Source organism: Condylura cristata, unplaced genomic scaffold, assembly GCF_000260355.1.
Source record: "Condylura cristata isolate star-nosed mole 26May11 unplaced genomic scaffold, ConCri1.0 scaffold00039, whole genome shotgun sequence".
Taxonomy (NCBI): domain Eukaryota; kingdom Metazoa; phylum Chordata; class Mammalia; order Eulipotyphla; family Talpidae; genus Condylura; species Condylura cristata.
The window spans coordinates 874,325-886,331 of NW_004567140.1; the positions used below are offsets into that span (position 1 = coordinate 874,325).

Consider the following 12,007-nt stretch of genomic DNA (forward strand, 5'->3'; position numbering starts at 1 on the left):
GGCCCCGGCCCGCCGGGGGGCTGCCTGCCGGCGCCGCCCCCCCATCCGGTAGCCCTCATTGAGTGCCTACTGTGTGCCAGGCGGTGTCCTCCGGACCTCTCACGACATCTGCAGAGGTTGACAGTGCTTTGGATCCCCACTTTACAGGGGGAGAAACTGAGGCTGCGGAAGGCCATGGACCTGCCCACGCTTCTGGGCCCACTTTCGCAGCCTCCCTCTCCCCCTGGCTCTCCTGCGTGGGCAAGGTGGTTACTGCTAGCCATGAAAGCAGCAGCTGGTACCTTTGAGCCCCCACCTTGGGCCAGGTGTGTGCCAGGCATGCGCAGTGCTCCACGGGCTCCCCTTTACGTTGGAGAAGGTCAAGAAACACGGCCACAGGCGAATAAATGCCAAAGTCGGGATTTGAACCTAGGGCAGGTTGGTTCCAGACTTTTCCCTCTGCCCCACGGCTTCAACCCTACTTCCTACAGGAGCTCCCAGGTAGGCCGCCCCCAGCCCCACACTTTCCTTCAATACAGCATCAATAGAACTTAGCTGTCAACACCCTGGCTACAGCTCATCCCCCTATCAGACAGCAGTAGCATTCGCATACCCTGATGGTGTTAGAAATTCAGAGCCCCAGGCCTGCCCGTTGTCTGCAGAAAGCTGTGTTGTAAAAGCCCAGCCCAGTGAGGGAGACCTGAGGAGCGCTGGGCTGTGCAGACATGTTGGCAGAAGTCTGCCATGACCCTGTGTGGGAACCTGTCTGGGGAGACCGTACCCCCCCATTTGACTAGAGCTCTTCCAGGCCGGAAGCGAAGGGAGGCTTCTGTCAGTTCGGGGCTTCTAGCCAGAAGCAAAGTTTCCCCCAATAGACTGGGATGGCCCTGAGGACAGGGGTAAGAATTTGGGGTGAGGGCTGGGCAGAGCAGAGGTATTTCTTGGTTCTAGATCAGCAGCTTAACTGAGCCTGTGGGGCCTCCTCAGCTGACTGGGAGTTTCCGTGGCCGGTAATGGGGGACCCCCCTCAGACTTGGGATCCCCTGTGAAATCTGGCTGTCTCTGGGTTCGGAGCCATCCTGTCCGAAGGGGCCGTGTTTGTGCTCTCCTAGAGGCTAGAGAAGGTTCGGCTTCACCCCAACACACTCATGACCCCTTTTCTCTCCTGGGGTTATGCCTGTTAGAGGGAGCTGGAGGGCTGAGGCTGGAGAGGGCAGGTGTCACAGTAGGACCATGCGTGCCTCCTGACACCAGGCCTCTTTGGGCAAACATTTGTCCTTCTGTGTCACAGGCCCGTCCAGGCACAGGAGGCCCGCGGGCAGATGCAGGGTGCGCCTGCCGGCAAGCGGGAGGGTATTTTTAGCGCTCTGACTGATGCCCTTTATTAAGCTGCCGCTGTCTCTGCCCTGGCCCCCAGCCCCTTCTGGCCTGTACAAAAAAGAGAGCATGTTGTCATTTTGTGCGGAGGGCCCTGGCAGTCCTTCCTTGGTCCCTCACTCACTGGACAGGTTATTTCTCGCCACGTCTGGGATCCAGGCACTCCTGCTGGCACTCCCAGCATGCCCCGCAGCCTGACCCTTCACACATCTGGCAGTGATAAATGGCTTCAGCCTCGCTGCCATCACCTTGCACCCTCTGATCCCGTTCACTTTGTTCTCCCTTTAAAGCCACGGGCGGTGGGGGCGGGGGGAGGGCTTTCTCTCTTCTTCCCTTCTCCATCAGCCGTCTCCTGGATACTTGCAGGCCTGTGCTCTGGTACCACTTGAAAGGGACCGCGACACTCAGTTATCTGGTCTGGGAAGTCCAGCCCTGAGTTGTCTGTGCTGACTGGTGGAGTGTGTGGTGCAGGCCTGTGTGTCGTGTGTGTGGTGTGCCTCAGCGCGGGGTGCCTGCTGGCTATGCTCTCGTGCGCGTGTCGGTACTGGGGGATATGCCTTTCAGGGCTACGGCTTTATAATTTATCTTCATTCTGGTAGAGTGAGACCCCGTTGCCATTTTCCACGCAACCAAACATTCTCTGTTCTTTTAAATCTTTTTTCTTAATGACCTAATCGTCCCAATTTTAGGACGATGCCCAAAACATTTGTCCATAAATGAAGATCAAAAGACCAGCTATTTGTAATATCTCTAAACTGGAAACCACCCAAGTGAGTGTAAACGATAGGGTGGACAAGAGGATGGTGGGATAGCCAGATGTTGGAATAGAACACAGAACTGAGGCAGCGTCAGGCAGCATCATGAATGGACTGCACAAGCATGATGCTGTGTGTGAGAGCCCAGGTAGAAAAGGGCACATGCAAGAGGCGTGTAGACAGAGTCTCCACAGGCAAAGTCAGTCAGTTAAAGGAGAGGCCAGCTCACGGGCAGCCCTTAGGGGTGGTGGTTTTAGCGGGCTGGGGTCCTCCTTCACCTGGTCCTGGTTACCTGCGTGTGCTTATTTATAGAGAGCCACTCTGCTAAGTGTGTGCTTCCTTCCACCGTGGCACTCCAGAGGTTTCCTAGCACCAACTGAGTTTAATGAAAAGTGCCATGGATGGTGGTGGGAATGGCATTATCTTACTAATCACAGCTTACGTTGGGATCATTGCCTTTCTGTGACTGCCTGTGTTCCTCCATGTACATGGCCTATTTCCACTTTCAGAACACTTTGTACATCTCTTCAGGTCTTGTGACTCTTGTGATTGATCCCAAGTCTCCTTGTGTGTCGTTATTATGAAAGGGGCAGTTTTTCTTTCACAGTTTCAAATAGTTAAATTTTTTATTTTTATAACTACCTAAGTTCAGTATCAACACTGTACACCTTGAAAAGTATGGTAAAATGGACTCAAACTTTGTCATTCTAACCATTTTTAAGTATAGAGTTTAGTGGCCTACGTGCATTTAATGTGTGACAGTTGTCATCACCCGTCTTCCCAGACCGAATCTCTGTCTCCCTGACACAGCCCCATGCGCATCCGCTCCAGTCCTGCAACCACCTTCTCTGTGTCGGTGAGTTCAGTTCACCCCTTCATCCGCCGCTGGCCTTGGGTCAGCCCAACTATTGGTTGGTATGAATAAGAGGTTGTGAACATCAATATGCAAACATCTGTTCGAGCCCTGCTTTGGGCTCTTCTGGGTTCTTACAGAGAGCAGCAGGCCTTTCCGTGCAGCTCAAGTTCGTTCCTTCAGCGACTGCATTTGGAGCAGCTGCTTACTCTGTGCCGGTCCCTGTGCAGGTGAAAGAGCCCAGGTGAAGCGGAGCCAGTGGCTCTGGCATCCCGGCTGCTGACCCAGATGGGCAGGGCCGTCTCCCTCACCATCCGTGGTCCTGGAGGGTGCAACGTCAGTGGGCACCTGGACCCCCGCCATCAGGGCCACACTCCCCAGGTTTCAGACTGAGACTGTTCCCGCTCAGGGCACAAAGCACAAGGGGCCTCCTTGCCAGGCAGCGGGGTACGGAGCAAAGACGGATTTCATTACGCTCTTGCCCGTCTAACAGCATTTTAAGACGAGGGAAGCGAGGCTCAGAGGGGTTAGGAAACTTGCCTGAGGTGACTCCCGTGTGGCAAGGTTTGATCAGGGAGGCAGGACGCCAACCAGTGTGACCGATGAGAAAAACAGTTGTTGCAGGTTCGGGTGCAGTTAAGTAAGCTTCGACCTCCGTGTCAGCTGTGGGGCCTGAAATCACGTCAGTGAGAGGAGAAGGGCAGGGTGCGCGTGAGAGCCAGCGGGAGGAGCGTCAGCCTCCCCCTTCTCCAGCTGGGGTGCTGGGTGACTTCAGAGGAACTGTGCTCACACGGAGGGGCACTTAACCTGTCCCAGCCGCGCTTGTTAGCTAGCCGTAGACTGCGCTCCTGATCGCTCGCGTGCATCCTGGCCCCCCCACACCCCTCCACACACTGACCCACCCACCCCCACAAACACATACACCCACACCCCACACACACTCGCCCCCCCCCTTCCCCCGCCCCCCACCCGTTGCGCACATGTGCTTTCAGGCCTTCTCCACCCATGGTTGATATGTGGTTTATATTTCATGAGCTTCTCCGCATCACACGCCCCTCCCGGGCTCTGCGGGTCCCTGGCCTGGCTCTCACTCATTCTCGCAGTGTTGAGCTAAGCAGTCTAGGGTTGCTGGGCCATCGTCTGGTCAGCCATCTCCTCCTGCTGGACACCATTCTGTAACAGACCAGTTCCCTGCCCCCCTTTACACACCTCCACCCTGGGCTGGAGATCCGGGGGTGGGCGAGCGGCCAGGTGAAGCTGTGTAACATGGAAAGCAGGTGGGCTGGGAGGGACATGTGAAGGAGGAGGTGCTTTCCTTTTGGGGTTTGGACTTGCACGGGGGACTTGGGGTCTCAGAGGAGGCACCTCGAAGACCCACATAGGGACCCTTAGAGGAGTCGTGGCTGGTGAAGGTAACAATGCTGCTGTTATCTTGATTTGTACCTCAGTTTTGTTCTTTTCCTTCCAGACACGCCTGGTCCCTTTCACTCTTTTCCCATGGTTCCCTGTCCTCAGACATGTGGCAGGTGTTTGGGCCTCTGTGGCCCCACTTCAGGAGAACCCTATTTGGCTGGGAATTTATCCATAAGGGGATGGATACCTTGGGGTGTTTTGTGTGCATGGGGTGAACAGACCCCTTTAGAGTATACAAATTTGGGAGGGCCTGGGCTCCCCTCAACCACACACTAACAGTTCTGTCTGCATATTCATAAAAGAACTAGGCCAGTCTGTGGCCATCAGGAACCCCCCAAATTGCAGCACCTGAGTGCACAACTCCTTATTTCTGCCCCAAAGCAGTGAGTGTGGGCAGCCCGTGGATAGGACTCTCCAAGTGGAGGTTCCAGCTCCTTCGTCTCCAGCCTGAGGTCTCAGCAGGGAAGGGGAAGGCCTGGCAGGGCATCATGTGGTGGTCACTCACCACGGCTCCCCCACTCACTAGCTGGAGCCCAGCCCCACTCTTCCCCAGCGGCCCCTGGAGGGCTGGCCAGCAGGCCTCTCTGGGCCAGTCTCTGGCACGCTGTGTTTTGAGTTGTTATCTTATTTTAATTTTTACTGTTATGAATAGTGATTCAATGAACACCTTTCATCATTTGTCCTTAGGACATGGCGGTTTAATTCCCTGAGAGCTGGGGTTACTAGGCCAAAGGGAATCTATGTCTCTCTTTCTATAATTTTAAGTACAAGCCTTGAAGGTTTAATTGGTGTTGCCAGATTCTGTCTCAAAAAAGTTGTAATAAGCTGCATTTTCAGTCACAACGTATGAATGTAACATTTTCCTAAACGCCTGCCAGCAAGTGCATTATTGTCCTTTGAAACTTTGCTCTGTGATATGTCCTTGTCAGCTTAATTTGCATTCCCTGACCACTAATGAGTGCAAGCATCGTTTCATTTGTTTGTGGCCATTTGCCTTCATTCTTCTGTGAATCGCCTATTCATACCCTTTGCCATAATTTCTTCTGGGTTGTTTGCCCTTTTCCTTTTCAACTTGTAAGAGCTCTTTGTATATCATAGTTGGTGCCCCTTTGTCTTCTGCGCCATAGAGAGTCTCCCCCAATTTATTGTTTGTCCAATTAACTTTGTTTGTGGTATCTTTTGCCTTACAACAGATAGACATGTTTATGTCATCGGATAAATCTGTCTTTTTAATGTCTATATTCTGGATTGTTCTCTCAGAAGGTCTCTCCTTACATGGGTCTTTAAAAAGCTGCTTTCCTGCCCTGTACTGTGTACTGGAGAGGCCTCTCTCCTTCCCGCTCCTGATGCGCTCGCCTTTGCTACTCCTGGCCAGGTGAGAACAGGTGTGGGCCCTGCGCTGATTCCCACAAAACCCTTCATGGTCTTTGGTAGCCAAGCATCCGGGTCACTCCTTGAAGACATGGCCTTCGGACTGGGGTTTTATTAGCAAGGAACAGGGGTGGGGCTGGGGAAGGTGACCACAGTACACAATTGTAAGGAGGTCAGGGAAGTGTGTGGGTCTGGGGGTTCCTGTGCATTTGAGGACCTGGGAACCAGAGCATTTGAGTGGCCTGTGGAATCTTGGCCAAAGCACTTGGCCTCTTTGTCTTTCAGTTACCCCACCTGTAACATGGAACATAACCCCTGACCCTCTGACTTGCTGGGGGACTGCAAGTATCAGCTGCTAAGGCAGACTGCAGGCCTTGAGGCGCTGCACTGAGTGGAGGCAACACTGATGGGCATGACAATTTCTGAGACTGTACATGTGCCATCTCATTTAATGCTCAGCAGTCCTAGGGCGAAGGGAATGTTATCTTCATCTTAGAAATAAAGAAACATGGGCTAAAAGTGGCTAAGTTAAATGTCTACAGTTGCACAGCAGCTAAGTGGCAACAGAAAGATTCCAGAACTTGAGTCACTCTTGACCATTGTGTGTGTTTACATGTGTCTGTCATAGGCTGATTTTTAGAGAGCAAATACGTAGACCTTGAATGTTCATGTGAAAAGCACAGGGAATTTTATAAAACATTCTGGGTGTTTCCTGGGAGAATCATCTTCTGGACACTCAAAGCTACTCAAACCTGTCAGAGTGGACAGGGAGGGTTCCAAGCAAAACTGATGCAGGAAGGCACACGAGGCCTCTGATGTCAAACAGTCCCAGAGTGAAGGGCAGGGTTGGCTGGGGCTGCAGCGAGGGGCCAGAGACTGAGAGGCTGTGGCACCATGGGTCTGCAGGTCTGCAGTGGGCTGAGGGGGCTGCATTCACCTCACTGTGGACTACGGCCTAAGCACCTGACTGAGGAGCAGAGAGCCTCGGTGGGAGACACAGTTGCCTGTTTCCAAATTTGAAATCCCCCTCTTACAATTGTGTATTGTGATCACCTTCCCCAGCCTGGTCCCTGTTTCTTGCTAGTAAAATCCCAGTCCAACGGCCATGTCTTCAGGAGAGGCTGGCCTCCTCTAAGTCACAGAGGTCATCCTGAATGGGGTCAACCAATCGTAGAAAGCCGTGCTCACGGCAGAGGTGGGCCTGTGTGCGATTCTGGCCAAAGAGGCATGAGCATGAGTCAGGGGTAGGGTCCTTCTTGACATCTTAAAAGAGGCCTCAGTAATGTTCCCTTTTCATAGCCTTGGATGTCGGTGTGTGGAGGTGTGATGCATGACCCCACTGCAGCCATTCTGTGGCCACAAGGAGAACCAGGTCTGTAAGGGGACAGAGCAGGACAGCAGGAACATGTTTGGGTGAACCAGTGAACCCAGAAGCCCCAACCCTGGCTCATTGTTTTGTGTGGTGATCTATTTCTCTTGTTGGTTACCCTACAGTGAGCTGGGCGCCTTTCATCAGCAGTCACATGCGGCCTGGGTTTGCACGTTGCAGGAGTAGAACCAAGAGTCAGAGGTGGGGTGAGACCCATAGTCTCTAGTATAGCTGTTCTCAAGCATTTTAATCTCAGAACTTCTTTACAGTCTTAAAATTGATTGGGTGAAGGTGGGGTGAAGCTTTCAATATTTGCTCTATTAGAAATTAAAACAGGAAATTTAACAAATATTTATTATTCTAATTATTTTAACATCAATAGAATTTTTTTAAGGGAAAGATCTTCCCACACAAAAACGATTTGATGAGAAAAGGAACATTTTGTGTCTCCCCTAATGTCTGTTTTAATAGAAGACAGCCGGACTCTCCTGTCTCTTCCACATTCGCTTCGTTCCCAGATCACTTGTCACGTAGCTTCTGGAAACTCCCCTGGACACTCATGAGGGAATAGTGTGAAAAAGGCAAAAGGCGTCTTAGTATTTGTGTTAGTTTTCTGTGGTTGCTGTAACACGTTACCACAGACTTGGCGGCTTCAGCAGCACAGTGTATTCTCTGAGTTCTGTGGGCAGAAGCCTGCAGTCCGCTGTCAGGAGGGTGCTGTCTCCCGGAGCCTCTTGGGAAGACTCTGGCCCCGGCCCTGCCCAGCTCAGGCCTGCAGCTGCGCCCTACAGTTCCTGTCCCTGCCTCCGCCTTCGCGTGGCCTCTCCTGCACGGCCGCCTCGTCAGGACACTAGCTCCAGAGTTCAGGCCCGCCCAGAGAATCAGGCTGAGCGCCTCATCTCAAGGCCCTAAATTACATCTGCAAGGACCCTTTTTCCAAATACATGGACCATTTTTTGGGATTCAGACATGCCGTATCTCTTGGGGCACGAGGATTTGACCCAAGATTATTTTAGAAATAATTTTAACTAGGGGAACCCTTGAAAGGATTTCGGGGATGCTTGGGTTCTGGGGTGACACCAGGGATCCCATTCAGAGTCTGGCTGAGTAGGTCTCAGGGCAGGAGTAGAAGGGACCATGGAAGCTTGGCCGCACCAACCAGGCACAGAAAACTTCTAGGGAGAATCTAAGGACATGAGTCCAGAAACTGGGCGGACAGTGTCCAGCATGGGCACAGGGACAGAGGCCAGGAGGAAGACTGGAGGTTGGTGAGAAGATGGTACCGGAGGGCTTCTGATGCCTGGTTTGGGCTTGTTTGTAGTGTGGTACCAAGACATAACCCCCTGGGCTTTATCCTAACCCACAGCACCCTGATCAATGCTTTGATTTACAAAGGGCTCTGTATGAGCGATGCTGGCACTCAAGAGAAGCAAATGCACCCCGCTCTGGGGTGGGGCTGGGCTGGCCTATCCCTCGCCAGGTCAGGCTAGGGCTTGAAGGGCAGAGGGATGGAGAAAACCTAAAATATTCCCCAGAGAACCAGCGGAGGCCTCAGTGTGGCTGGTTGCTGGGTAAAGCAGAGGATAGACACCTCACCCAACACCCAGGTTGAACCATGCCATGAGTGGACCAGGAACCCCAGAAAGAGACAACTCAGACCCCCTCACTCATCCCATCTCGCCAAAGGGCCTTGATGAATCTCAGGACCCTGAGTCATATGAATCCCATTTAGAACATCACAGATTTAACCCGGCCCTCCCCATGTGACAGAGACTCAGAGAGGACAGGATGGATGATCATGTCATACACATGAGAAAGCTTCACACATCCTTTTATGTCATAAAAATCACCTTTGGACTTAAAAAAAACAAAACTGGTCCATGTCTGATGCAATATAGCTGAAAGGCGAAAAGTGAATACCTTCGTGTGCAAAAAATGAACACAATCCTCTCTGTAGAATGCAAAGTAGGCAAAAGTCATGAACAGATGACTTAGGAAAGAAATATGGATGCTGATAAACAGGAAGCAAGATGTTTGATGTCTCCACAACATGAAAGAAATGAAGAAATATCTATAACACACTCCAATTTTTCAGATGTCAGTTTGACCGTGACCGGCAATTAAAATAATTGACAGTATCTAGCTTTGGACGAGCGCTCTTCCCGCTGTGGGAGGGAGAATTAATTGGTATCTTCGTATGGAGGGCAGCTAGCAACTATGAACCAAGATGCAAAATGTGCCTGCCCTGTGACCCACAGCCCCACTTCTGTAAAATGGGGACAATGACAGGCTCTATTTCAGTTAATTGTTGGAGGCTTAAGGAAGCTAATCCATAAAAAGCATTTCTGCCTGGCAGAAAGGGCTTGAGAAATGTTACTTATGATTAGGAACTTATCCGCGGACATAAGCCCCAGTTTGCAAAATGACGTGTATACGGGGTGTTCCCTGCAAAAAACGGGAAACGAATGCACGGCTCATCAAGAGCTGAGGAGGTTAGTCCCGGAAGGGCAGTGGCTTTTTCGTTTGCAGGATGAGCCCGACAAGATCTGAAGCTCCTCAGCAACTCCGTATCTCGAGGCCAGCGCTGGTGACACGGCGTGGTGGAATTCCCCAAGCTGTCCCCTCGTGATCGGTGCCCCTTCTGTGGACGTGTCCACTTAGAAACTCCCCAGCAGGGTAGAGCGTCTGTCTCACCTAAACCAACATGTGCACGGAGACTCACGGAGCCTAGTCTTGCAGGACATTTACCCTGTGATGTTTAGAATTGTCTCTGGGTGGTAGGCTTAAGAGTCATTTTTATTTCCGTTCTGTTTATCTTATTGGGTATGTGAGGAAAAAAAAAAGTCCGACAAAAGTAAAATGAACAAAGAGTATGTGTTAACTTTTGTAATCAGGAAAAACATACTCACATTAGAGCTTTTTGGTTGTGACACTCAGAAGCCCAACTCAGTCTTATCAAAGGGGAAACTGTAATTAATTGATGCAACAGAGCATGTGACTGAAAGGTTTGGCAAGGGATTAGGGTTCAGGCAAGGGTCCAGGCTCAAATGAGGTCGTGAGGAAGCTCCATATCTCGGCTCCCTTGAGAGTCACTGGCCCACAGGGACGGTGGGGGCTGAGGGTGGGCATGGATGGGTGCCAGTGGCTGGAGCTTCTAGGTATGCAGAGGAGGGAGAGGCCCTTCAGGGGTCTCCTGCGGGAGGCAGCCTAGGAGCTGGGCCTTGGAGGATGGGGCACTTGGGGAAGAAACGTTTTCTGCAGAGCAGAAAGCGCCATCAAATGCTGGGTCCAGGCAGCATGGTGCGTGACTCAGCAGGTGAGTCTAGGGCTCACCCCAAGGCAAGAATGAAATATGCGTTGGGGTTTGCCCATAGGGAGTGCTCTGTTCTGGAACACTTAATGAACATTCTTTAGTTTATAATTGCAGAATTAAGATCAGAGGGAGCCATTGAGAAGTATGGGTTTCAGGTGCATCTGGTTGCAGGCGCTCACACTTTATTTGTTGCTCAGATACACTCTCTCTGAATCTTTCTATCCTGGCTTCTTCTATGTTGGCTTCATGCTCAGAAAGTCTCCCCGACTGGCCACGCTGGCCCAAATCCTGTTACTAACTCCGTGCCAGCGAAACTCCAGGATCGATTGGTTTCCTTGGGCTGCACGCTCACTCCTGCGCCCATCCCTACAGTTGGGACATGGCCTCAGGTGCGGGTCTGGGCGTATGGCCACTATTATGACCACAGTTGTCTCACACATCACTGGAGAACAAGGAGCTGTAATCAGCTGGGAGGGTAGGCACCCCGGCAGCTGGCCAGTAAAGGCATGGCATTCTGCTCTGGGACGGTGATCCAAGCTCCTCACAAGGAAGACAGCTTCGAGGAGTTACGGCTGACCCTATGTGTCCCCTTCCCCAGGGGGCCAGAAGCACACCAAAGCTGGGTGCCCATTCTTACCCACTTTTGCCCTGCGCCCTCTCCTCGCTGCCTGAAACATCATGGCGTAGAGTGTGTGTGTGTTCAGTGCATTGGATAAATTCTATCTCGTGACCTCTGGTTTTGCTAAGTGTCTCTAAGGTGCAAGTTTGAGTTCAAGTTGACATAAATGAAAACGAGAGGGTTATTGCTGCTCATTTGATTCAGAGTCTGTGGGACATTTGCTCCAGGTTTGGCTAAAGTCATTTGCTCAAAGGATGTCATCAGCCCCTCCCCTTTTTTTTCTGATCTCTTCCAGCTTTTTTCCATGTTTTTTTCAACTTGGCTTCAGTCTCAGGCACTGTCCTTATGAGGTGACACACATTGTCCCCAGCAACTCCAGACAGACCCCCACCAATTTAACACCACCAGTGGAAAGCAAATTACCATTTCCCAATAATGCCACTCGGAGTCATGCATTCTCATTGGTCCCAGGACCAACTGAGTCACAGGACCAGCTCTGGGCTAATCACTGTAGCCAGGGAATGAATGCTCTGATTGCCCAGTCTACAACATGGGGCAATCCCTAGAGCTGGTTCCCCAAATCCTGCAGTAATGATATCCAAAAACTTAGACTTGCACTGACCCAACTCTCATTTCCCTGGCTTTCAGGACTCAGGAGAACCAGGAGAGTGGAGCCCACAATTAATATGCTTTTTAGGAAGGACCCTCAGCTCCCTTCTCCAGATATTCACCCAAATGGATCTATAAGAGGAAGGAAAATTGGCCACCCTCCCCTTTCAGGCAGTTGGTGTTGTGTTTCTGGCTGAGCTTCTCTTAGAAGACTGGATCACAAAGCACTGGAAATGGGTGTTTGGGATGGAAATACAGACACACAGTTAATTATGGCGTCCTGCTCGGCGCCACCCTAATTAAGGCAGTTCCCTGGTGGAGGCCAAGATTTAATGCTCTCTCTTTTATA

The 12,007-nt window shown here is 51.5% G+C and overlaps 1 protein-coding gene across 1 annotated transcript in view; it reads left to right on the forward strand.

Moving 5' to 3' along the window:
- The first annotated feature begins 2,925 nt into the window (after nucleotides 1–2,925).
- The window catches only part of NKD1 (naked cuticle homolog 1 (Drosophila)), a 111,037-nt gene continuing 101,955 nt past the window's right edge, over nucleotides 2,926–12,007 (forward strand). The window contains exons 1-2 of the mRNA XM_012733163.1: nucleotides 2,926–2,967; nucleotides 3,105–3,208. Of these exons, the coding sequence (XP_012588617.1) occupies nucleotides 2,926–2,967; nucleotides 3,105–3,208 (146 nt within the window). The remainder of the gene's footprint in view (nucleotides 2,968–3,104; nucleotides 3,209–12,007) is intronic.